At 43.6% G+C, this 27741-nt stretch overlaps 1 protein-coding gene across 4 annotated transcripts; it reads right to left on the reverse strand.

Annotated features, from left to right (window-relative positions):
* Positions 1-1001: 1001 nt before the first annotated feature.
* Positions 1002-27201, reverse strand: LOC122067063. Of its 4 annotated transcripts, none has more exons than XM_042630916.1 (2): positions 26740-27201; positions 1002-1423 (listed from the first exon to the last, which is right to left on the reverse strand). In XM_042630916.1, exons 1-2 carry the CDS (start codon positions 27047-27049, stop codon positions 1410-1412), a joined length of 324 nt encoding a protein of 107 aa, XP_042486850.1. In that variant the 5' UTR covers positions 27050-27201; the 3' UTR covers positions 1002-1409. The 4 variants fall into 4 exon arrangements, 3 of the variants coding, with proteins under 3 accessions (XP_042486850.1, XP_042486848.1, XP_042486849.1); XM_042630914.1 differs by lacking the exon at positions 1002-1423 and adding an exon at positions 6009-6560; XR_006136567.1 differs by lacking the exon at positions 1002-1423 and adding an exon at positions 23014-24689.
* Positions 27202-27741: the final 540 nt, after the last annotated feature.

Raw genomic sequence — 27741 nt, forward strand, 5'->3', positions numbered from 1 at the left:
TGGATAATTCGGATCACCCAAAGAATGACCATATTTCCGTACTGAGTGCGCATTTTCCCACTTGAAGACATAAGGGGTTTGTTTGAAAGGTGAGAGAGGTCGATTTGCAATTTCAAAAGTCAAAAGGACTTTGCTTAAAATTTCCCAAAAATCAAAAGGGTTTATTTGAAATTTTTAAATATTTGAAGGGTCTATGTGAAATTTCAAAAGTTGGAAGGACCTTAGATGAAATTTTCAAAAGTCGGAAGGACCTTGTTTGAAATTTCTAAAGTTGGAAGATTTCAATTGAAAATACCAATAATTGAAGGGGCCTATTGATAATTACTAAGAAATAGAGGGACTTGGTAGAAAATTTGAAAATTAAACGGTAGACGGATCGAGAAAGAAGAAAACAGAGGGTTAACCGTTTCAAGAAAAAGAGATCCAAAATACTTCACTACTTGCCATGCTCAATTCACAAGCTTTTTCTTCTTCTCTACCCCACCCACATCGGATGATATAAATAGTGAAATCATACCCATACGAGCAAAACAACAAATCAAGATGAGGCAAAAAAGGGTCTGAAAGATCAGTAGATTGAGAGGAGGCAAAGAAAGGGTCCAAGAGATCAGTAGATCGAGATGAGACAACTATATATAAATAAGTTCTAGGCAAGGCTCTATTTATAATCAGAGGAGCATTGGACCTTTTCCAAAACCAAATCTATGTAATGCTCTCACGGATTTGGCAGGTACGTGTAACCATGCATGTTTAACAAAAAAAAAAATGTGTAACCCTGCATGTTTAACAAATCAAATAATCAAATAAAAAAAATTGTAACTATGCATGTTTAACAAATCAAATATATATACATATATGTATATATATATATATAAAACATGTAACCCTACATGTTTATAAAAAAAAATAAATAAATAAATTTATGCATAAGTAAGTATAAGAATGATATTTCTCCAACAAATGTCATGAGTATAACTTCAGTAAAAACATCATTTCCACAACAGCGCCAGAAAGTGCTGATTCTAATACCAAAATACCATTACAAGAATGACATTTCTCTGGCAGTGCCATAAGTGTAACTTTAGTTTTTAAGTGACATGAAAAGAATGTAATGTCTATAAATAGTGCCAGAAAGTGCCAATTGCATTGTAAAGATGAGATAATAAGAATGTCATCTCCATTAAAGCGCCAAAAAGTGCCAATTCCTTGACCAAGATGTCATTATAAGAATGACGTTTTAGTGCCAAGATGCATATGAAAATGTTTTTTCCGTAACAGCGCCAGAAAGTGCCGATTGCATTGACCGGATGATATGATAAGAATATCATCTCCACAACAGTGCCAAAAAGTGCCAATTTCATCCTTGTTTCCATAATAATATTGGAAAATATTAATCTCAATGCCAATTTTCATGTTAAGATATCTGCAAGATCGGAAGTATCAAGAAATGTTACAAAGAGATCAGAAGGGCTGAGGTACGTAATAAGAACGATATCTTTACAATTTCTCCAGTGAGTTGTCTCTCAGTTATGTATTCCCTTCCTCATTAGAAAATGATTGCACTTTAATATAATTCCCTCATACTTGCATTCTTGGCCAAATCCGAGACATTTCATGTATTATCCAGTTCTAATGGTAGGATATACCGATACTAGTCAATTGGATATACTGTCATATTAATTTCTTGTTTTCATCAAATTTTACCATCAGAGTCTAATCACTCACCTTTTGTATTACACCTCCGCTATTCCTCAGTAGGATATCGACAGTACATGCTCTAGGGTGACAAAATTGTGTTGTTCTTTTCTTTGCCCTTCAACTGTTGCACAGTCTCGGCCAAAGAGGAGTATTCTGTAGATACCAAATTTTGTCCCCCTCAGCAATGATGAATTATGAGCAATGAGGAGACATATATTTTCTCTTTTGGAAAGAAGTTGAATTTTTGGCACAAGTCCAGATTATCCTAGAACTTGTGATCGGTTAAACCCGATATTTTTAATGATGTGGAGAGGGTGATCAAAAGTGATCATTAATACCTTTTGCTAGAATACGAAAATCGAGCCTAGCAGGTGCTCGATTCCCATATCATTGGAAAGTATTCAGAAATACAGTCTCATTGATATCTTGTATGAAAAAAATGGATACCTAGGTGTGCCTGTGTCGTAATGCCTACTTGAACATTGAACCAGTTAAACTAGAATAAACCAAACCCTGAACTAGACCAAACCCTGAACCAGACCAAACCCTATACCAGACCAAATCCTAAACCAGACCAAACCAAACCAACCCAAACCCTAAACCCTAATCTAAACCAAACCCTAAACCCTAATCTAAACCAAATCCTAAACCCTAATCTAAACCAAACCCTAAACCCTAACTTAAACCAAACCCTAAACCCAACTAAAACCCGAACCTAAACTCGAACCCAAAACTAAATCAAATGTTAAACTTAAATCTAACCTTAAATCAAACCTTAAAATTAAACCAAACCAAAAACCTAAACCGGACTAGTCCCTATCCAAACCAAAACTTGCTGACCTACCCACTGTTATTTACGTGATAAGAACTCCACCAAAGCCTACTACAACCCAGGCTAGAAGTAGCCGCCCAGTCTATGGGAGTGTTTGGAGGTGTAAACGAGGTGCCACGGAGTATAATAAGGTGACATGTGCCCTGTTACTTACACAAATGGGGTGACACAAGGGGGGGCGTGTAAGCCCTTACACGGATTTATGGGGGGCTTACATGGATTTGGCCCCCCTCTCATAGCCTCATTCTTTTTTACACCCTTGCCCCTCCTCTCCTATAAATAGTGACCCTTGGGTCACTGTAAAACCTAGACAAAAAAGAAACAAAGAGAAAAATCCTTGAGAAAAATTCTTGAAGAAAACATTGTTACAAGAGAGAGAGAGAGAGAAGAAAGAAAACGTGCGTAAGAATCCTAAACTAGCTGAAGTTGACTATCTCATTTTTGGAAGCCCAGGTTGTCTATATCAGGTTAGTACTGAACTTCTGTTCAAGTTCTTTTTATTTAAATTCAATACTTTTATTACGGCGCGAAAGCTCTGCCCAAGATTCTCGAGCTGATTCCAACCCTAGAAATACGGTGTGAAAGCTCTACCCAAAATTCCTGAGCTGATTCCAACTCTAGAAATATGGTGAGGAAGCTCTGCTCCACGCCCAAAATTCCCAACCTGATTCCAACCCTAGAAATATGGCACGAAAGCTCTGCCCAAAATTCCTGAGCTTATTCCAACCCTTAAAATACGACGTGGAAGCTCTGCTCAAAATTTCTGAGCTAATTCCAACCCTAGAAATATGGCACGGAAGCTCTACCCAACATTCTTGAGCTGATTCCAACCCTAAAAATACGACACGGAAGCTCTGCCCAAAATTCCTGACCTGATTCCAACCCTAGAAATACAGCACAGAAGCTCTGCATAAAATTTCCAGAGCTGATTACAACCCTAGAAATACGACGCTAAAGCCTTGCCCAAATTTCCAGAATTGATTTTGATTCTAGAAATATAGTACAGAAGCCCTATTTAGATTCCCAGAAACCAGAATCCGTAGCCACACCCTAGCAAAAAAGCCTTATCAACTTTCTTACCCAGGTGTCGAAAGTTTTTAATTTCCCTAAGAGAGAGAAAAAAAAAATTGACTCGTTGCCCTTGAGTCGAGGAAAATTATCGAAAAATTCACTATTTTCATCTGTCCTTATCATGTAGCTACTATATTGTAATTTCATTTGCTTCATTTCTGTATATATTGTTTTATGTGTTTATTGCATAAAATAATGATTTACTGTTATAGTTTCATGTATTAAATTTAGTATCTATTCATTAAATGTAATTCGTTTCATCATGTCATGTATTACCACATGTGATCCTCACATGAAATAGCGATTATGATTTTTCTGTCATAGAGCATCTCACGTGTATGTAGATAAGATAATTGCATTTCTTCATTATTTTATATAAATTTTATTATTTCATGTGGAATTCTTTCAATCAATTTTATGTATATATGTTTGCATTATTTCATGTAATAGGACTTCTGTGCTAGCTTAGACTATTAAAATTCTTTAGGGAGAATATTCAAAATCCAAGCTTCTGGTAGAAAGACTAAAAATTTTGGGAGAGGTGGGTGCCTAACACCTTCCCACACTCTTAACCTGACACGGACCCCTATCTCTGGAAAACACCAAAGTATGAAGTCAAATTCATGGGTTCCTTCCTTTCATAAGAATCCAACCCCCTATTCGAGCTTGATCCCTCGATCGAAATTGGGCTCAACCATAGGGTTCTAGGCCCTGAATCCTAGATGGCGACTCCAAACATCATGGTTTTCCCATCCCCCCAATAGTCACCAGACCATGTTTTGGAGACCATTCCATTCACCCCCTGTTAAGGAGACCAGAGGTGAGAAGGAAGGATAGAGTGGAAAAGAGAGAAAAAGAGCAAAATAGTATTTTCCCTCACAGTGTTTGGTTTAGGTTAGGGTTTTGGTTTGGGTTTAGGGTTTGGTTTGGGTTTAGGTTTGGTTTGGTTTAGGGTTTTGTTTGGGTTAGGGTTTGGTTTAGGTTAGGGTTTGAGTTTGGATTTAAGGTTTGGTTTTGGTTAGGGTTTTGGTTTGGGTTTAGGGTTTGGTTTAGGCTAGGGTTTTGGTTTGGATTTAAGGTTTAGTTTAGGTTAGGGTTTTGGTTTGGGTTTAGGGTTTGGTTTCGGTTAGGGTTTTGGTTTGGGTTAACGGTTTGGTTTAGGTTAGGATTTTGGTTTGGGTTAGGGTTTGGTTTAGGATAGGTTTTGGTTTGGGTTAGGGTTTTGGTTTGGGTTTAGGGTTTGATTTAGGTTAGGGTTTCGGTTTGGGTTTAGGGTTTGGTTTAGGTTAGGGTTTTGGTTTAGGGTTTAGTGTTTTGATTTAGGTTAGGGTTTTGGTTTGGGTTTAGGGTTTGGTTTAGGTTAGGGTTTTGGTTTGGTTTAGGTTTTAGTTTAGGTTAGGGTTTGGTTAGGGTTTTGGTTTGGGTTTAGATTAGGGTTTAGGGTCTGGTTTTGGTTTGGGTTTGGTTCGGGTTTTGGTTTGGTTTAGGCTCGGGTTTTGGTTTGGTTTGGTTTGGGTTCGGGTTTAGGTTTGGTTCGGGTTAGGGTTTTGGTTTTGGTTTGGGTTTAGGTTTTGGTTAGGGTTTGGATTTGGGTTTAGGGTTTGGAATTGGGTTTAGGGTTTTGGTTTGGTTTGGCTTGATTTGGATTAGGGTTTTGGTTTGGGTTAGGGTTTTGATTTGGGTTAAGGGTTTGGTTTCGGTTAGGGTTTTGGTTTAGGTTAGGGTTTTGGCTTGGCTTGGCTTAGTTTAGCCAGTTCAAAGTTCAAGTAAATAATACGGCACACCTGAGTATCTTTTTTTTTTTTTTTTTTTGTAAGATACCAATAGGACCGTATTCCCTAGTACATTGTAATGATACGGGAATCGAGCACATACTAGGCTCAATTGTCGTATTCTGACAAAAGGCATTGACCACTTTCGGTCACTTTCCCCGCATCATCAGGTTTGACCGATCACAAGTTCTGGGATAATCTGGACTTGTGCTGAAAATTCGACTTCTTTCCAAAAGAGAGAATATGTCTCCTCATTACCCGTAATTCATCATTGCCTCGAGGGGGACAAAATTTCATGTCTACATCGAGCGAATGTCACATACTTGTTCTTTTCCAAATTTGTTCCAAAAGCTAAAATACAGCAAAAGTATTTTTTTTTAGCATTGCATACACGCCCTAAATGGCCATTGAACCAAGATACTGGAGGCACTTATTAATTGTTTGAAGATAGTTGAAGGCCCCAAAAATTAAGGGATTTTTAGCAGACCTAGGATTTCATCAAGGATTTGAAATATTAGACTCATATTCTTTGTAATCTAGACATGTTCAAACTTCAAAATGGTATTGTGGATCGACTCATCGGTATTCTATCCACATCTTACGATTAATTACCGAACAGTGAAGTGAAGCATCACTAATCAAAAACTAAATATATCTTCATCTTATCAATCTCTCAGCTATACTTTACAACTAATTATAGATTCTATTCAAGTTCAGCGTGGTTCCTTTGTACCAAACCTTCAAAGTCGCAACAAAATTGGGAATGAAAATACATTGAAGCTTAAATGTTTGATAGTTACCTCTTGATCTTGCTAAGGCCACGGTTGCCAACCACTAGGAGAGTAGGATTAATCTTCTCTGCAGCCTCACAAATCATTCCTTGGGTTCTCCATCAAGAATCACAGATCAAATGAGTGCATTATCCAATCAAAACTTTAATGTTACGATCTTGTGCTCTCTCTCTCTCTCTCTCTCTCTCTCTCTCTCTCTCTCTCTCTCTCTCTCTCACACACACACACACACACACACACACACACAAACACTATCTTTCAGGAGTACTAATCTGTGAAGGATTTTTTATACCCGCCTCTTCTTGCATAATTCCAATGCACGGACCATTAGTCCTGTGGAGTTTTGTTCCTGGGATTTCCTTACTGACTCCAAAACTAAAGGTGTTGCATGAAAAACTGTAAGTGGATAAAAAAAGGTTAGAGCTTCAGGGGTGCAGTCAAATAAATAATGTATGTAATATCACATTTACACACTAATCTAATATATCTATCTGATGCGAAAAAAATTGATCGGATGATCTTCCCTGTAGTCCCTGGTGCTTTGGCCGACCTGTACAGAAGAGAAGACAGGGGAGAGCCGAGCTGACCTGACGGGGGACTCTCCAATGCCTAAGTCAGATCTTTCCACAACAGATGCTCAAGAGAGCTTTTCCAGTAAAAGAAGTGATTGATCAATCCTCTATGATGGAGGCTTACCTTGGTATTTATAGACTGCTGATGGAGAGAAAAGGAGGGGCATTTGTGGAGATTCAAGTTTAGGCGTAGAGTCCTTGAGGGGAGTGGCATTATGATTCTGGGAATATTCTGGGTTCTAGGGTATATTTTGGGATGATCGCCATTGATCTTGGAGGTGCAAGTCATGAGAGGGGTGGACACCTCTGATGAAGTGTAGTGGATAGAGTCCTACCCCCATGATCAGGGATCACGTCCCTTGAATATAGGAGTGGATGTGTGCATGTTTCAGGGTGCATTACTTGACTGTGCCAAGTTGAGGTGACAGGTTGGTCGAGCCGAGGTGACTGGTAGCATGGCCTGATGGAGGGCTGAGGTGGCAGCATGGCTTGATGGAGGGTCGAGGTCGCAGCACCGCCTGATGGAGGGCCGAGGTGGTAGCACGGCCTGATGGAGGGCCGAGGTACAGTACAGCCTGATGGAGGGCTGAGGTGGCAGCACGGACTGATGGAGGGCCGAGGTGGAAGCATGAACTGATGGAGGGCCGAGGTGGCAACACGAACTCATGGAGGGCCGAGGTGGTAGCATGGCCTGATGGAGGGCCGAGGTGGAAGCACAGCCTGATGGAGGGCCGAGGTGCAACACGGCCTAATGGAGGGCCAAGGTGGTAGCTCGGCCTGATGGCATGCTGAGGAAAGGGACATATTTTTCCTCATCACTAGCCCCCTGCTCTAGCAGTTCGAATCGATCTGCTAGAGCATTTAATTCGATGCGAAACTCGTTGCTTCACTTTCTCAATCGAGCCTGCTCAATGGTTCGAGGACGTAGCTGTCACTTGTTTAAATGCGAAGGAGGCAAAGCGCCTTCATGGGGAGCCGCACAAAATCATAGGCCAATTGGAGGTTGAGAAGAAAATGGCCCGATCTGAGGAGGTCTGTGCCAATGATGTCGGGTTGATAACTAGAGAGCTGGAACAGGAGGTTGCTAAGCAACTCAATGTCAACAGGAAGGAGAATGATGCTCTCTAAGATGAGTTGTCTAAGACTCAAGCTGCTCGCAAGGAGGAGGAGCTCGCAGCTAGGGTTGGCGAGCTGGAAAGGCAACACCGGGCCGAGCTGGAGGTCAAAGAGGTGGCTGAACCCCTAGGCCTGTTAGAATTTTGTTGACATTAACATTGCTTCGTTTTAGGCCGGCTCAGATGATGCCATTCGATTCATCCCGAGTAAGATGCCAGGCTATAATTTGACAGACTATAAGTAGCGCGTTCCGGTCCTTCCTACTTTGGTGCAGCTCTACGGCTCGATCGATGTTGGTGAAGAGGTGATCCGACCTGAAGGATAGCCAAGTGAAGAGCTAGGCCCATGGATTAACCACCCGAGATTAGCCTTGTATATATATATTTTTATGTAGATGTCTCCTTCGAGAGTGATGTACTTTGAGGGCTTTTTCCCCTTTTTTTGATGAAAGGAAAATTTGTTTTGATGTCATCTCTCACCATTCTTGTGCTTCTTTCTTTATTTTCTTGTACTTTGAGTTGACTCGAAATGAGTAACTTTTGGAAGAATAAGGATCAGTACAGCTGTCTAAGTGTGGCTCTGTTCCCTATCTGAGCTCAAAATTGATCTTCCATATCTAGCTTATGAGCTCTTGAGGTGCCAAGCCTGGGACTAGCCATAGGGGTGCCGAGCTGGGGCTCGATCTTTTGATGTGCCTTGCGTTAAGGTCTTTTGTGGTGCCGAGTCATGCCTAGGGCTTGCATGCTTTGTTACGTAAGGTCTTGAGGTGCCGAGCCATGCTCGGGCTTACATGCCTTAATGCGTAAGGTCTTGAAGTGCCAAGCTGGGGCTTGGGCTTACATGAACTAATGTGTAAGGTCTTAAAGTTTTGAGCCATGCTCTGGCTTACGTGCCATAATGCGTAAGGGCTTGAGGTGCAGAGCCATACTCGGGCTTGTATGCCTTAGTGCATACCAAGCTAGGCTCGGGCTTGCATGCCTTAGTGCGTAAGGGCTTGAGGTGCCGAGCCGAGGCTCGGGCGTGCATGCCTTAGTGCTTAAGTGCTCAAGGTGCCGAGCTGGGGCTCGGGCTTGCATGCCTTAATGCATAAGGGCATGAGATGTCGAGCTGGGGCTTGGGATTGCATGCCTTAGTGCGTAAGGGCTTGAGGTGCCGAGCTGGGCTTAGGCTTGCATGCCTTAGTGCGTAAGGGCTTGAGGTGCCGAGCTGGGGCTCTGGCTTGCATGCCTTAGCGCCTAAGGGCTTGAGGTGCCGAGCTGGGCCTAGGCTTGCATGCCTCAGTGCGTAAGGGCCTTAGTGCGTAAGGGCTTGAGGTGCCGAGCTGGGGCTCGGGCTTACATGCCTTAGTGCGTAAGGGCTTGAGGTGTTGAGCCGAGGCTCGGGCTTGTATGCCTTAGTGCGTAAGGGCTTAAGGTTCCGAGCTGGGGCTCGGGCTTGAATGCCTTAATGCGTAAGGGATTGATGTGCCGAGTTGGGGCTCAGGCTTGCATGCCTTAGTGCGTAAGGGCTTAAGGTGCCAAGCTAGGGCTCGGGCTTGAATGCCTTAATGCGTAAGGGCTTAATGTGTCGAGTAGGGCTTGGGCTTACGTACCTTAATGCTTAAGGGCTTAAGGTGTTGAGCCGTGCTCTGGCTTGCATACCTTAATATGTAAGGGCTTGAGGTGCCGAGCCGGGGCTCGAGCTTGAATGCCTTAATGTATAAGGGCTTGATGTGCCGAGCTGGGGCTCGAGCTTGCATGCCTTCGTGCATAAGGGCTTGAGGTGCCAAACTGAGGCTCGGGCTTGAATGCCTTAATGCGTAAGGGCTTGATGTGCCGAGCCGAGGCTCGGGCTTGATGTGCTGAGCCGGGCTTGGGCTTGCATGCTTTAGTGCGTAAGGGCTTGAGGTGCCAAACCGGGGCTCAGCCTTGATTACCTTAATGCGTAAGGGCTTGATGTGCCGAGCCGGAGTTTGGGCTCACGTGCCTTAATAAGGGCTTTAGGTGTCGAGCCAGGACTTGAGCTTGCATGCCTTAATGAGTAAGGGCTTGAGGTGCCATGCCAGGGCTAGGGCTTGCATACCTTAATGCGTAAGGGCTTGAGTTTCCAAACTAGGGTTTGGTCTTGATAGTGTCGAGCTTGAGCATGGTCTTAGATGCTACCGAGCTTGTACCTCGGTCTTAGATGATGCCAAGCTGTAGCTCGGTCTTAGATGCTATTGAGTTGTAGCCTGTCTTTATGCCTTAGTTTTTAAGGTCTTTGTTTCCTTAGAAGAGCCAGATATTTGGGAGAAGCTTCATAGTATATTGATGGGTGGTTTGCACTTGGGACAAATACATTGCTTCGAAATAGAATCTAATCCGCTCCGTGAATAAAATTGAATAACTAAAATATGGAATCTAAGGTGCTAACAATATAAAATCTATAAGATTAACACTCAATCGATGGGATTTCAATGCAATCTACTAATAAAACTATCTATTGGCCTCAGTGATTGGGACAGTAAGCAGTTGTTCTACTAGCTCGGCTCGGGTCAAGAGGCTTTCATCTCGGCAATCAATAATTTCTACCATACATGCTAGGCCCGAGCATAGTTTCTTGATAGATTTTATGAAGTTTGCATAGCATTCCTGAGATTCCTTCTGGGTGGACTTGCATTCACCAACTCCATTGCTGGCGGGGAATTTAACTTTTATGTGCTTAGTGGACAAACTTGCCCCAAGGCCATTGAGATCAGGTCGACTAAGGATTGTGTTGTAGGGTGAGGCGATCTTGGCAACCATAAAAGAAACCATGGTAGTGGCTGTCTGAGCTCCCTGTCCGATGGTTATGGGCAAGTCTACAACTCCTTCCAGCTCTGCTGGTGTGCCTGAAAATCCGTACAAGGGTCCTAAGCTGGCTTTAGGGTCCCAGTGCCAAGCCTTAGTTTTGTGAAGGCTTCATAGGATATGAGGTCAACGGAGGCTCCTGTGTCCACTAAGACCCTGTGGAAGGGGTAGTTTGCCACCACTAATTGAACTACGACAGCATCGTTGTGAGGCCAGTTCAACTCTTCTAGATCTCTGTCAAAGAATGTAATGAATGGATCCGTTCTGAGGGCTTTGACAGGTTGTTCCATGATGCATAGGAACCGCGCGTGTGCTTTGGATTTTCTAACTAATTCCGCCGTGGGTCCGCCCATGGTTGTTAGAATGGCTGGACTCACTGGCTGGTTATCATACACGTCAGCTCAGTCAGCGACTGGTTGCTTTATCGGCTCAGTCCTATCTCAGCTCAGCCTTGCATCATCCCTCCTCAGCTCGGGCCAGTTCCCTCCATATTTCTGCTTCAAATACTTGTTAAGGTATCCAGCCCTGATGAGCTCATCAATTTCCCTTTTCAGAGAATTGCAGTCTTCAGTGTCATGCCCATGGTCTCGGTGGTATCGGCAATACCAGTTGAGGTTCCTCTCCTCTGGTTTAGCCGTCATTGGCCTGGGCTAGCAAAAATACTTCTGATCCTGGATCTCTAAGAGCAGGTTTGTTTGGGAACGATCAAGTTTATAATGCTCAGGTTCATCAGTGTCAAGCGACCGATCTGTTCTATTCTTCTTTGGCTCATGGGAATCGTCCCTAGGCCTCAAAGTCCTTTTCTTCTCCTTCTCTGACTGATCACCCCTGTTAGCTACCCCTCTAGCGGCCAGGACTTCCTCCATGTTGGCGTATTGATTGCATTGTCTTAACAGCTAGAGCATTGTTTCTAGCAAGTCAAGGGTGAGAGACTGGACCAGATCAAGGTGCATTACCCCGTTGCACAATGTACTATACACCACTCCTTCCTTTAGGTTTTTTACCTCCAGTGTCGCCTTTGTGAATTGAGCAAGGAACTCTCTTATAGTCTCTCTTGCTCCTTGCCTCATGTTCATCACGTTTTGTGCAGTTTGCTTCTACTGCATACTTGCTTGGAAACGTGTGAGGAATGCTCTTATCAGCTCTTCATAGCTACGGTGGACCATGACCACAAGTTCGACATCCATACCAACACTGCTCCTTTTAATGAGGCTGCGAAGGCCCGGCAGAGAACGACGTCTGACCTACCATGAACAGTCATGGCCAGGCTGTAATGTGATACCCTACTTTTTAACCCTGGTTTAATTTCACGGTTGACCCGATTCAACCATGCAGGACCCAAACCAGAGAGGGTTAAAGCAGGTTCCTTATGGACCATGATGGCAAGGGTGACTTTGAACACAGGTTGGCCAGATAAGTCCGAGTCAGTGCCAGAGGAGATGGGTGTACCCAAGCCGTGTACATGCACGTATCATAAGGCCATGTACGGGTAATGCTAGTATGTAGCCGTATCTTTAAGTGTATACGTATAATATACCTTGTGCCGAGAGTGAGATACATGCCGAGAGTCGAATTCCATCAAAATCTCACTTGTTGGCTAAGTTTTGACCCTCTGGTGGGCGGTCATAGGCAGGTGCATCCGCCCACCTGAGTGACCCATCCATGTGGTTACTAGATATTTTAAAGTATAACTAGCATTTATTGTGTTTTTCCTTTTCTCATTTATTACATTAAAGGGATGGTGAGAAGAGTGAAGAGAAGAGAGAAAAGAAGGGAATAAAAGAGAACGAAGAAGAAGAAAGGGGAAGAAAGAGGAGGAAGGAATGACTTTAAGCGATGCCAAGGTTTGATCTTCCCAGTCCGACGCCGGAAGGGTGATCCCCAACATGAGATCTACGATTGGAGGTGAGCAAAGGCTATGCTTTTTAAACTTTCACCAAACCCAAGTGAAACCCTTGATTTGGGTAGAGTTCCTTGAGATCTTGTAAATCCCACTTGAGATGATGACTAAGATTTAATAGATGGTCTATGTGTTGATTTTGAAAGATTTGAAGTGTTTACAAGATTTAAGAAGCATTGGTGATTTCTTGAGCTAAGAAGTGATTTTGGGGTTTTGAAAGAGTTTTAGAGCAAAGAAGGTAAGATGGTTTTTCAATCCTTAAATCTAACTTAGATCTAGGTTAGAATCATCTTATAAGACCTTAGATGTGTGGAAAATGTGATTGAAAAATCCCCATTTGGTTTTTCCAAGGTTGGAGAAAGTTTCAAAGAAGAAGGTAAATTTTCACCCTCTCAGGTGGGTGAGGACCGGTGGGCCGACCAGCCCGCCTGAGGGTACCTACCTGAGAGGGTAGGCCCCTCGGTTCCCACCGGTGGGTGAGAACCAGTCATCCAACCCGCCCACCTGTGGGGCCCCCAAGTGATTTTTGTGTTCGAATGGACCCAAAACGGACGGGAAAGCTTCTTTTATGGTTTTAAACATGATTTAACCATCAAATCTTGTTAGTTTTGACCCCAATGTGGTGAAATGCTAACCCCATTTACTTATGATAGGTTCACTAGAAACTTACGTTTCTCACGTCGGATCTCACCCGTACAGGGCATGAGTCTTTGTACACAAAAAGTAAGTGGGGAGAGGACGTTTGACTTTATTTTAGGGTTTGTTTTGTATCATTCAATTGTATCTAGACTAGTCATGTCATCATGCAAAGTATGTGTAGATTAGTCATCCTCATATGATTATGATATGTGTGTTGTGTTTTACATTCTCAATGCTAAATGATTCATGTGCTTATGTGAAGAATGGTTAGATTACTATGCATGATGCATGATTAGACTAGATTCCATAGTCGGCTTGTAAACGAGTGCATTGGTGGCCCGTGGAATGGGATGCGATGGCACTATGCAATCGTACTATGTCATATAGGAGCATGTGGTTTAGGATTATCATTTTCCCGTGCTACGACCCTTCCCAACAGGGGTTAAGGTGTTGGGTTATCACTTAGGGGGAAGCAGTGGTCGTGATTGTCGGGTCACTGTGGCGGTTAGACATACGCCCGGCTGGTCATTAGGACAGTTGGAAACCTCTATGGTATATTCAAGAGGGCCAATCATACTGCTTTTAAATTACTGAAGTCAGTACCTTTACTTTTCTGTGATTTACTTTTATGTTGAGAGCCGGTGGTCGGTATGCTTTACTTTTCTGAGTACTCATGGTGGGCCTTCTCTGACAACCCTATGGGTGTATCTCGGGATAGAGTTCATGGCTCGTACCCGGGGCATACGCGCATTGTGGTTGTAGTAACACAAAACCAAAGACCTAGTAATGTTGTTTAGGTGGATAAGATTTACAATGAACTGCATAGCATGTAGTGCATATGGATGTTATTGTTGTGTGGATTGTTGTGTGGTCCTTCCTTTCACTTACTGAGCTAGTGAGCTCATCCCACGTGTGCACCTCTTTTAGATGATTTTACAGGTCACCCCTCCTGAAGATCAGGGGTCGGGCCCCATAGTTGAGTTTCCTGATGAGGATTGGTGGGTCCCCGAGGAGTATGAGCACGGTGAGGAGTGCATGTGCGAGGGCTGTGCTGCGGGACCGCAGTAATGATGCCGTACATGATTTTACTTTTTGATTCTTTTGATGATCCCCTTTTTGTGTATTTGATACATAAATTGTTATTCTTTTTATATAAATATCATGCCCACGAACCCACATGTATTTATCTATAGACTACAATTTGGGTATCAAGTATATTGGGGATATTTACAGGTAATTTAAGTCTTCCGTTGAACTTTTGAACACTTATCTTAGATGTGGGTATGCTGTGGTGGGTACTATATTAGATGATCCTGGCAGGGTTGGGTTAACCTGAGTTAACCCGATCACCGGTCCAGTTCTGTGTGAACGGGGTGTGACAACGGTGAAGCATCATATTCTCATGGAATGATTATTCTATGGAAAGAAACATGAAAAAGATTGAGTTTTGGGGAGTATAAATGGATTCAACCTCCAAAATACATGTTCCAAGAAGAGAAATGGAGAAGAGACTTACTTGAGAGTAAAAGGCACTTAGATCTTCCAAAATCCATGGAATCGTTGAGTGAAATCACGAGTGGGCGCGCCAAGAACCCTCCAAAAATAGCCCTGAATGAGCAAAGGGAGAGATGGGAGAATGGGGAGGAAAGGGGCTTAAAAGCCCCTTTACCCTTTTCCCCCTCGGGTTGGACAGACGGGCCCGACCTGAGCTGCCCTTCGGTGGGTGCCCGCCGGTGGCAGCCCGCCGGTTGGGGGGAAAAAATGGGGGGGGGGGGAGATTATATATATATATATATAATAATGATAATATTACAAAAAAAAAGGGGAGTCAATTGGGACCATCGTCCTACTTGTCGAAGCGTTAGCACAATACTTTCGGGGTTAAGCTGTGGCTAGATGCAAGACATCATACACTACAATGCCCCGTGTGTTGGCATATGATTATGTGCCTATGTAAGTTCTAAGGTGCTTAACCAATGTTTTGTGTATGGTATGTTTTAGGTGCAAAGACACGATGGTACGAACTAGATCCATTAGCAATACACGAGGTGCCTCACGTGGTCCTCGTCTTGTTGATCGACCACCAAATCCTCGAAGGTCCCGCTCTATGGGGGAAACCCCACTTCCACAACCTCAAGAAACCTTTGATCAGGGTGTGGCACAAAGGGACGCACCTGTGACTACACTTCCGGATCCTCCACCTGTCATCACTCCGAGTGATGTTGTAGCCATCGTCCAGCAGTCACAACAAGCCTTCCAGCAACAAATGCTCCAGTAGCAACAGGCATTTATGATTGCTATACAGCAACAGTTAGACCTTCCTCAACCCGGTCAACATCCCTAGATAATTACTCCACAAGACCCACCTGTAGGGTCTGGTATAGGGCCACAAGCTGGAGGTACACCTCCAATTCCGCCACACAGCACTCCTCCGTATATGGTGCCCCCTTCATACCCTTACTATCCGGCATATGCACCCAATTACCCACCGATGAATAATACGTCAAGGGTAGTGGAATCTTTCAAGAGGAACTTACCACCTATATTCTCTAAGGTGGGGAGTGATCCTCTAGAGCAGACCAGTGGATCCAAGAGCTGGAAAAGATATTTGAGGTAATTTAGTGCACTGAGGCACAGAAGCTTATTTGTGCAGGGCTGCAACTCAAAAATGAAGCCAACTCTTGGTGGCAAGCCTCTAAGCCTATATTGTTTGCCGCACACCCGGAACCCACATGGGAGCAGTTTAAGGAGCTGTTTTTGGTAAACCATTACCCTCGTAGCTTCAGAGACCTAAAGAGACGGAATTCATGGCCTTGACTCAAAGGAATAAGACTATCCTTGAGTATCAACAGCAGTTTGAAAGCTTGTTCCATTTTGCCCCTAGGCATATGAGGTCAACAGAAGAAAAGGCTGCAAGGTTTCTGAAGGGATTAAAGGCATCTATTGGGTCAGTGCTCGAGGTCTTAGATTTGATAGATTATGGCCAAAATGTGCAAAAAGCTAAAACCATGGAAGATAAGCAGAAAGGAGAACAGTCCCTCACACCTGGATTGTGGAAGAGGACTAATCCATTTCCGGACATAGGCAACTCATCCAAGGTATACCGTGGGTCGTATAGTTCTGGGCCTACATATAGACAGCCCTATAGGCCATCTGGCTACCTTCCTCGACCAAATAGTGGTCTGGGCTCTACATCTTTTCTTTCAAACACTAGTACGGTGCCTACAGTCACAAGGCCGCCCCGTCCCCCGTCTACATCAGGTCAGGTACAAAGAGGCTCTGCCCCAGTTTCGGCGTCACAGATCCGTTGCTTTAATTGCCACTGTTTTGGGCATTTTGCTAAAGACTGTCGAGTCAGGCTAGCCTTACCCTCTAGTCAACCCTCTGCATACAGACCTCCCTTAACTCGGGGGAATCAACCGCAAGGAAGAATGTATGCCTTTCCAGCTGAGGAAGTTGAGGCCAGCATGGAAGTGGTAGCAGGTATATTTTAATTTAAGATTTTCCATATGCTAAATGTTGATGACCTGCTGTACTTATATGCATTGTTGCACTAGGTGTTCTACCTATATCGGGTATACCAGCCTATATCTTGTTTGATTAAGGAGCTACACACTCATTCATATCTAAGAGATTTGCTGAGAAACTTGGTATGTCACCCATGACACTAGATCATGAGATGATTGTTAGTATGCCTACCGGCAAAGTTACACAGTTGAAGGAGGTGTATGGGTCGTGCCCAGTGGAAATCAGTGGGAAGAAATTGGATGCACAAGTCATTAAATTCAACATGTAAAATTTTGACGTTATACTGGGCATGGATTGGTTGTCGACCCATCGAGCAAATGTGATGTATGCCAAAAAATTAATTAGGGTGACAAATGAAGAAGGGAAGGAATTGGTATACCAAGCAGATAATATGAAACGAGCTAGAAAGGTCCTCATCTCTGCTCTTCAAGCGGTAAAGTTGTTGAAAAGTGGATGTTAGGGTTACTTAGCATCGGTACTTGATGTTGATGCAAAGGTTACACCTTTAGAAAAGGTAGCAGTGGTTAAAGAATTTCCCGACGTCTTTCCAGATGATCTGATCCATCTACCGCCTGATAGAGAGTTAGAATTTTCCATAGACTTGATTCCTAGAGTAGCTCCAGTGTCTAAAGCTCCATACAAGATGGCACCAGCCGAATTGAAGGAGTTACAGATGCAGTTGCAAGAATTATTAGAGAAGGGGTTTATTCGCCCAAGTGTTTCACCTTGGGGTGCCCCTGTATTGTTTGTCAAGAAGAAGGATGGCAGCTTGCTTATGTGCATCAATTACCAGGAATTGAATAAGCTAACCATTAAGAACCGATACCCATTGCCACACATTGATGATTTGTTTGACAAACTACAAGGTGCAAGGGTATTTTCAAAGATAGACCTTAGATCAGGCTATTATCAGCTCAAGATAAAGAGCGACAATATACCCAAGACAGCCTTCAGGACTCAGTATGGTCACTATAAGTTCCTAGTGTTATCTTTTGGGTTAACCAATGCACCGACAACATTCATGGATTTAATGAATCGAGTATTTCACGATGTCCTTGATAAATGGGTAATTATTTTTATTGATGACATCTTGATCTACTCTAAGACAGAAGAGGAGCACACTCAACACCTAAGGATGGTATTACAGAGGTTCCGAGAACAACAATTGTTTTCCAAATACAGTAAATGTGAATTTTGGCTCGAGCAATTTGGATTCCTTGGACATGTAGTGTCTAAGGCCAAAATCGAGGTGGATCCTGATAAGGTGAAAGCAGTAGTAGAGTGGGAAAGCCCTAAGAACGTTACTGAAATTAGAAGTTTCTTGGGTTTGGCTGGATACTATCGGTGCTTCATTGAGAATTTTGCTCGGATCTCAGCACTAATGACTAAGTTAACAAAAAAGGGTGTGAAATTTGAATGGGTAGAGGAATCTGAGAAGAGTTTTCAGGAATTGAAGAAAAGGTTGGTGTCGGCCCCTGCGTTGACCATCCCTGAAGGTATAGGTGGAATGGCAGTCTACACTGACGCTTCTAAGGTTAGGTTGGGTTATGTTCTCATATAAATCGGTAAGGTGATAGCTTATGCATCCCGACAACTAAAGGAATATGAGAAGAACTACCCCACTCATGACTTGGAACTAGCCGCAGTCATTTTTACCCTAAAGATTTGACGACATTATTTGTATGGGGAGAAGTGTGAGATATACAGTGATCATAAAAGCCTTAAGTACTTTTTCACCCAAAGAGATTTGAATATGAGGTAGAGGAGATGGCTTGAGCTCATGAAGGATTATGACTGTGACATTCAGTATCATCCTCGCAAGGCTAATGTAGTGGCAGATCCGTTGAGTCGAAAGGCACAGGTTGTGTCACTCTCATACTTAGCAGTCAGCCCACCGCTCGTACAAGAGGCGATGCTAATGGATGAAACCCTCTTATATGAAGGAGCAACCTTAGAGCTTGAACATCAACTAGAAAACCTTAAATAGTTGACTGTATCCCTAGCAGCTCTACAGGTGCATCCGTCTATTAAGCAAGAGGTGATAATGAAACAACCTTTGGATCCTGAGTTGCAATGGATCAGAATTAAGATTCAAGATCAAACCATGAACGACTCTAATTTTGTTTTAGCCAGCGACGAGGCATTATTGTTTTGAGGTAGGTTGTGTGTGCCCGATGATTTGGAGATACAAGACAAGATAGTGTAGGAGGCACATAGCTCCGAGTACTCACTCCACCCAGGAAGTACAAAGATGTATAAGGACCTTAAACAAAACTACTGGTGGCCAAGCATGAGAATCACAATAGCCCTATATGTGGCGACTTGTCTTACATGCCAAAAAGTAAAAGCTGAGAGGCATCAACCTTATGATACTCTTCAGCCACTTCCAGTACCAGACTGGAAGTGGGATAGGATTACGATGGACTTTGTCACTGGACTACCATGCACACCTAAAGGGATGGATGCGATTTGGGTAATAGTTGATCGGCTTACTAAGACTGCTCATTTCATTCCCATCAAGACCAAATTCTCTATGGCCAAGTTAGCATAACTTTATATGGATAACATAGTGCGCTTGCATGGAGTGCCAGTGAGCATTGTGTCGGATAGGGACCCAAGGTTCACTTCCAAATTTTAGAAAAGTTTCCAACATGCTTTGGGATCACAATTGAACTTGAGTGCTTTCCACCCACAGACTGATGGTCAGTCAAAGCGAACCATACAGATATTAGAAGACATGCTCAGGGCATGTGCAATAGAAATGTGTGGTAGTTGGGAAGAATATATACCCCTTATAGAGTTTGCCTATAACAACAGTTATCAAGCTACAATTGGGATGGCTCCATATGAGGCATTATATGGTAGGAAGTGTAGAACTCCTCTATATTGGAATAAGGTAGGCGAACATCGAATGTTAGGACCCGAAATGATACAGATGACATGTGACAAGGTCGATGTTATTCGAGAAAGGATTAAGGCAGCTCATTCACGTCAAAAGAGTTATACAGACACCCGCAGGAAAGACGTTGAGTTTCAAGCAGGAGAAAAGGTGTTTCTCAAGATTTCTCCTATAAAAGGGTTGCATAGGTTCCATATAAGGGGTAAGTTGAGCCCGAGATTCATTGGCCCGTTTGAGATTTTAACTCAGGTTGGCTCAGTAGCCTACATGCTTGCTCTTCCACCTTTGCTCGGAAATGTTCATAATGTATTCCATGTATCCATGCTGAAGCGATACGTTCACAATCCATTGCATGTATTACCCGTGGAACCAGAATATCTAGAAGTTGATATGACCTATACAGAGCAGTCAGCTGAAATCTTGGACCGAAAAGTGAAAACCCTTCGCAACCGCTCCATTTCCTTCGTAAAGGTGCGATGGGCTAATCATTCACTTGAAGAAGCATCTTGGGAGAAAGAAGATGAAATCCAGGCCAAGTACCCTCATCTTTTCGAACAACCAGGTACGCCTATTTCGAGGACAAAATTTTTAAAAAGGGGGGGTAAATGTGATACCCTACTTTTTAAACCTAGTTAATTACACGATTGACTCGGTTCAACCATGCAGGACCCGAACCAGAGAGGGTTAAGGCAGATTCCTTATGGATCATGATGGCAAGGGTGACTCTGAACACAAGTTGGCCAGATAAGTCCGAGTCACTGCCAGAGGAGACGGGTGTACCCAAGCCGTGTACATGCACGTATCATAAGGTCATGTACGGGTAACATTGGTATGTAGCCATATCCTAAAGTGTATACGTATAATATACCTTGTGCCGAGAGTGAGATACATGCCGAGCATCGAATTCCATCAAAATCCCACTTGTTGGCTAAGTTTCGACCCTCACGTGGGCGGTCACAGGTAGGCGCATCCGCCCACCTGAGTGACCCACCCATGTGATTACTAGATATTTTAAATTATAAATAGTATTTATTGTGTTTTTCCTTTTTTCATTTATTACATTAAAGGGTTGGTGAGAAGAGTAAAGAGGAGAGAGAAAAGAAGGGAAGAAAAGAGAACGAAGAAGTAGAAAGGGGAAGAAAGAGGAGGAAGGAATGACTTTGAGTGATGCCAAGGTTTGATCTTCCCATTCTGACGCCGGAAGGGTGATCCCCAACAAGAGATCTACGATTGGAGGTGAGCAAAGGCTATGCTTCTTAAACTTTCACCAAACCCAAGTGAAACCCTTGATTTAGGTAGAGTTCCTTGAGATCTTGTAAATCCCACTTGAGATGATGAATCTAAGGTTTAATAGATGGTCTATGTGTTGATTTTGAAGGATTTGAAGAAGTGTTTACAAGATTTAAGAAGCATTGGTGATTTCTTGAGCTAAGAAGTGATTTTGGGGTTTTGAAAGAGTTCTTGAGCAAAGAAGGTAAGATGGCTTTTCAATCCTTAAATATAACTTAGATCTAGGTTAGAATCATTTTATAAGACCTTAGATGTATGGAAAATGTGATTGAAAAAGCCCCATTTGGTTTCCTCAAGGTTGGGAAAAGTTTCAAGGAAGAAGGCAAATTTCTACCCCCTCAGGTGGGTGAGGACTGACGGGCCGACCAGCCTGCCTGAGGGTACCTACCTGAGAGGGTAGACCCCTTGATTCCCACCGGTGGGTGAGAACTGATGGGTCAACCCGCCCTCCAGAGAAGATCGACGGGTCAGCCCGCCCACCTGAGAAGACAGGTGGGCGAAGACAGGTGGGCTATCTGGCCCACCCGTGGGGCCCCCAACGTGATTTTTGTGTCTAAATGGACTCAAAACGGACAGGAAACCTTCTTTTATGGTTTTAAACATGAGTTAACCATCAAATATTGTTAGTTTTGATCCCAAGGTTGTGAAATGCCAACCCCATTTACTTATGATAGGTTCACTAGAAACTTACGTTTCTCACGCCAGATCTCACCTGTACCGGGCATGAGTCTTTGTACACAACAAGTAAGTGGGGAGAGGACGTTTGAATTTATTTTAGGGCTTGTTTTGCATCATTCAATTGTATCTAGACTAGCCATGTCATCATGTAAATTATGTGTAGATTAGTCATCCTCATATGATTATGATTTGTGTGTTGTGTTTTACATTCTCAATGCTAAATGATTGATGTGCTTATGTGATGAATGGTTGGATTGCTATGTATGATGCATTATTAGACTAGATACCGCAGTCGACTTGGAAACGAGTGCATTGGTGGCCCATGGAATGGGACACGGTGGCACTATGCTATCGTACTATGTCATATAGGAGCATGCGGTTTAGGATTATCATTTTCTCGTGCTACGACCCTTCCCAACAAGGGTTGAGGTGTTGGGTTATCATTTAAGGGGAAGCAATGGTAGCGATTGTTGGGTCACTGTGGCGGTTAGACATATGCCCGACTGGTCATTAGGACAGTCGAAAACCTCAGTGGCATATTCAAGAGGGCCAATTGTACTGCTTTTAAATTGCTGAAGTCAACACCTTTAATTTTTTATCATTTACTTTTATGTTGAGAGCTAGTGGTCGGCATACTTTACTTTTTTGAGTACTCACGGTGGGCCTTCTCCGACAACCTATGGGCATATCGCGGGATGGAGTTTGTGGCTCATACCCGGGGCATACGCGCACTGTGGTTGTAGTAGCACAAAACCAAAGACTTAGTAATGTTGTTTAGGTGGATAATATTTACAATGAACTGCATAGCATATAGTGCATATGGATGTGATTGTTGTGTGGATTGTTGTGTGGTCCTTCTTTTCACTTATTGAGCTAGTGAGCTCATCCCACGTGCGCTCCTCTTTTAGATGATTTTGCAGGTCACTCCTCCTGAAGATTAGGGGTCGGGCCCTATAGTTGAGTTTCCCGATGAGGATTGGTGGGTCCCTGAGAAGTATGAGCACGATACGGAGTGCATGTGCGAGGGCTGTGCTGTGGGACCGCAATAATGACGTCGTACATGATTTTACTTTTTGATTCTTTTGATGATCCCCTTTTTGTGTACTTGATACGTAAATTATTATTCTTTTTATGTAAATATCATGCCCGCGGGCCCACATGTATTTATCTATATACTATAATTTGGGTATCAAGTATATTGGGGATATTTACCGGTAATTTAAGTCTTCCGCTAAACTTTTGAACACTTATCTTAGATGTGGGTATGCTGTGGTGGGTACTGTATCAGATGATTCTGACAGGGTTGGGTTAACCAGAGTTAACCCGATCACCGGTCCGGTTCTGTGTGAACGGGGTGTGACATGTAATATAGCAGATGATCATAGGGATCTGTGGTGCCGTCATATCCATTGAAGATTGGTATCACAAAATTTGAGGGCAGCTCAGCATTTATCAATTCGTTGGGTAGTGCATTATGGGTCGGAGTTACAGTTATGTCGGCTGGGTGCCTTTGCCTCTACATTCCTTCTACTTGCTCAGTGAGGCATTGGATGTGGCTCTCCAGGTCATCCCTTCTCACCTCAGCTTGGTGATCCTGGGATCATCGTGCACCTCTTCTGGGGCTTCTTCCTCAACCTTGGTGACCACCAGGCCAATCCTGACCTTGCCGTGGTGCACCTCTGGTTGGCCTGGTGGGCGAGTCCTGACCCCCATGGGGTTGATCTCGTCGAGCTATCCTCTGAGAATTTTCTCGTTCATCTCTGTGTGGATGCACGCCTCTAGTGAGTCTTTGAGGCGACTGTTGGCGTCTTCCTACCCGGGGTGGGGATCTATGGACATTATATATCTCTAGGCTCTAGTGATGTGTGGAACGGCAAGCTCTCCCATTCTGGGCTGAAATGGGACCTTGCATGTGCCCCTCAGTAGGAGAGCAAGGTGGTACCGAGTGAACAGTACATGACGTTCTGGCTGACCCTCCTTGCTGTTGATTGAGGGGTGACACTATTGTCAGGAGATTCATCGTTGAGTTGTCTGCCCGGAACTGGCCTAGGCAGCTGAGTTGAACTAGTTCGTGGCACTAGAAGTGCCGAGTCGAACTGACGTATGAAGTACCGTACCAGTGCGTTTGTCACTAACATCTGTAGCTGCAGGCTCTGCATCTGCTCTTCCATGCTTGGGTGAGTTACCCGGGATGATGATACATGACAAGATAGCTGAGGGTTCTACTCGCGCTGATCTCCCTCCCCCTGGGCAACTTGTGCATCAGGCCTGGTTTGTTGGGGTCCTTATGGAGGGGTCTTTGCTGGGACATTCTCCTGTTCTGCCATTGGTGGTGAAGGGGGATGTCCAAATGGTAACTCACGGGTGGATCTTACTTATGTTGTCGTAGAAGAAACGACCTTCTCACTCCTTAATTGCATTGGGCCAAGGTGACTTTTTGTAACTGTTTCCCACGGACGACATCAATCTGATGCGGCAAAAATTGATCGAATGATCTTCCCTGCAGTTCCTGGTGCTTTGCCGACCTGCACAAAAAAGAAGACAGGAGAGAGCCGGGCTGATCCAACGGGGGACTCTCTGATGCCTAAGTCAGATCTTTCCACAGCAGATGCTCAAGAGAGTTTTTTCAGTAAAAAAAGTGATTGATTGATCCTCTATAATAGAGGCTTACCTTGGTATTTATAAGGTGCTGATGGAAAGAGAAGGAGGGGCGTTTTTGGAGAGTCCAGTTTAGGTGTAGAGTCCTTGAGGGGAGTGGCATTGTGATTCTAGGAATATTTCAGGTTTCAAGGCATATTCTGGAAATATTCTCCATTGATCTCGGAGGTGCAAGTCATGAGAGGGGTGGATGCCTCTAATGACGTGTAGTGGATAGAGTCCTGCCCCCATGATCAGGGATCACGTCCCTTGAATGTAGGAGTGGATGTGTGCATGTTTCCGGGTGCATTACTTGACTGTGCCGAGCCGAGGTGACAGGTTGGTCCATCCAAGGTGATTGGTAGCACGGTCTGATGGAGGGCCGAGGTGGCAACACGGCCTGATGGAGGGCCGAGGTGGCAGCACAGCCTGATGGAGGGCTGAGGTAGTGGGTCAGTCCTGTTCAGGTTTGCATACACGCTTCAGCCGTGCTGAGGAAGGGAACATATTTTGCCTCATCACTATCAAATTTATCTATAAATAATCAGTGTTATAGAGGAGCATCATGCATCAATGATCTGCAGCAAAACGGTATTGCACATGAGGAAAACAAGGTCATTTCATGTAGAGAGATAAAAATGAGTTACCACGCCAACCCTGACGGCTCAAAGAACTTACAAAATAACATATAGCATTATGAGGTGAGAGTTGACAAAAGTAAAATTATCTTCTTTTTTGATTCCCTAAGAAAAGAAAACATCCCTTCGTGCATGTGAGGTGGTGTTCTTCTCTTGCCCTATACTTACTCAAACTCCCATATTCTAGACATTTTTTTTTTCTGATTTCCCCAAAAATGAAACCTTGCACTTCTCTTACTCTCCTGTTAATTCCAAATCACTAAATTACCCCTATCCATTTACTCCCCTCCCGTAACACTGGTCTAGCAAGCCACCTCTAACCTCCGCCCTTGCCCTCTGCATATCCTCCCCCCTTGTCTCCTCCCCCATACTTCCCCACCCTTCCTACAGCTTCCTCCCCCTGCATCTCCTTTCTTACCTTCATCCTTGCATCTCCTTACCCCCATCCCCCTATACAACTCCCTGCACCCTCTTCTTCCCACCACCCCATCTTTGCGACTCCCTTTCTAGTTGAACAGTGTGAGATGGAGGAAATTCAACCTAACGAGAGAGAGAGAGAGAGAGGGAGAGAGAGAGAGAATGAGAGAGATTTCAATTGGTTAACATTTCTCACCATTCACCTTTCCATTAATTTGAGTTTGAAAAAAAAAAATACTTCTACGGATGGGCCGTGGTAATCCAACAATCCTATTCTATGTTAGCATAAGGTGTCAAAAATAACCAAGGGAGAGCAGAGTGATTACATTCAACCCTCTTCTTCTCCCTTTCTTGTATTGTTATTATTTACATGATATGTGGGTGTAGGTCTGGGTGTGGATGCGGGTGGAGAAGGCGGGGGAGGGGAGATGAAGTTGGCGGCATAGAAGGCTGAGGACAAAGGTGGGCTTTGGAAGGAATGCTAGGGAGGGGGAGGAGATGGGAAAGCCAAAAGGTAATTTAAGAATTTAAAATGATAGAAAAGGTTGGCACACCACCTGCATGATGCACACTAGCAGGCATTTTGTCTATTTCTCTTTTTTCCTTTCAAATGACCCTTCCTCTCCTTATATAATGCCCGTCCCATGCCTCCACTGGTGCCACCCACTAGTAGGCGTGCCTATCCCTCCCATATAATTAAAAAAAAAGAAAAAAAAATTCTAAAAATAAAAATAAAAATTTCCTTGTGAAAAAAATTAGGACAAAAGAATACTCCTTAGTCGTGCGACCGTAAGGAGAGGGAAATGACACCCACATCCCTGTGAATTGCACAACCCCACCCCTTATTGATGCCATGTACACCCATCATTGGCCCCATTGTTGTAAGAGGTGCAAGACTAGGGAACATTATGCTCCCCAAAAATCTAAATAAATAACAGGGAAAAAGATCAGTAACCGGTCACTCTCCCCTATGCCCTCTCACAAAGCATCGTGAAATGATGCTCCTCCCCCTATGTGGATACAACCTTCTCCATTGACCCAGCACTAGCGTGGAGGTCACAGGATCAGGTAGCGATCGCCAGCCTAATAAGGCAGTTGGAGGAGAGAGAAATTTCTTAAATAGTCTTTGGAATAATAATAATAATGATGATAATAATAATAATAATAATCTCCTTCTCTGGTGTTCCAAGCATTAGACATGGAATGTGGAGCCTCCGTTACTCTGTGTTAATGAAATGTAATTGATAGGTGAAAACGTGTGGCCAGGTGGAGTAAGTTTATCTAAGTGTGTCACATCTAGAAACCCTTTTTCACAAAATAGAACTCTCTCTCTCTCTCTTTCTGGTAGGATCTCTCTCTCTCAAATCACCTTTTCCCCTGACCCTACTCCTAGTAGAACTTCACCTCTAACAGCATGGCTTAGAGATGATGAAACGAAGTAGAAAGGAATTAACCTGGACCCGCAGGGATGATATAATGGTGGAGAGGCTGTTGGACGTGGACGAGGATAACCATGCCATGTTCTTGATTCTGGGTTGCCTCTGCCTCAGCTGCTGCCACAGCTACACCTGCGGAAGAAGAAAAAGAAGGCAAGAATAAAAAGAGGTGATCGAAAACCCACTTGAGAGCATGGAAGCTCTCTTGGCTCTCGTCGATTGCCACCATCACCTTCATCTGCTTCTTCTCCACCTCTACCATTGCCTGCTCCTGCTGTATCCGCATCCCCACTCCTGCCTCTCCTTCACTACTATAAGTTTTCTCCATCTCTCTCTCTCTCTCTCTTACCAAGTCGTTCTTCTGTATCGGTTTGCTACAGACTATATAATGAGGCCTCAATGAAGAAAGTGATCTTTAATCGTCACTGCTTTACTAAAATTCTCTACACATCAATAACACAAGACTAGATACACATCTCAATCCCCATCTCTAACTTTACTGTTGTAACCTACAAACTTCGAAGCGTAAGTAACGGATGACACGAGATGGGAAGTGACGTCAAAACTGTGTCCAGCTTGCAAGTGTGAAATAAAACCTGAAACGTGGCATGCATGCGTGAAAAGAGTTTAAACTCTTTATCCAAAACTGCTTCAGCTCGACATGCATGCATTGTCTCATGCAGGGGAAGTAATTAAATGGTTTCCAGAAACTTTACATGAGGATTTTAGTGGAGTTCAGATCCTACGAACGTAATAACGGAGTGTGGGTCAGATTTTCGTACGAAAATATTTTTGTACGATTTGATTTACACTGATGGAATTTATAAATAGATTGTTATAGGAATTTTTTTTTTTTTTTTTTTTTTTTGAGTGGATTCTACCTGTGTGAATCAATTTTGTGCGACAATTATTCTCGTACGAGGACTTGATCCATCCTCAACATAACGTACGTTTCATGTATCAACATCCGTCTTTTAGATTTTTATAAATATCCATCTTCATCTTGTAAATGACAGTAAA

Source organism: Macadamia integrifolia, unplaced genomic scaffold (assembly GCF_013358625.1).
Source record: "Macadamia integrifolia cultivar HAES 741 unplaced genomic scaffold, SCU_Mint_v3 scaffold269, whole genome shotgun sequence".
NCBI classification, from domain to species: domain Eukaryota; kingdom Viridiplantae; phylum Streptophyta; class Magnoliopsida; order Proteales; family Proteaceae; genus Macadamia; species Macadamia integrifolia.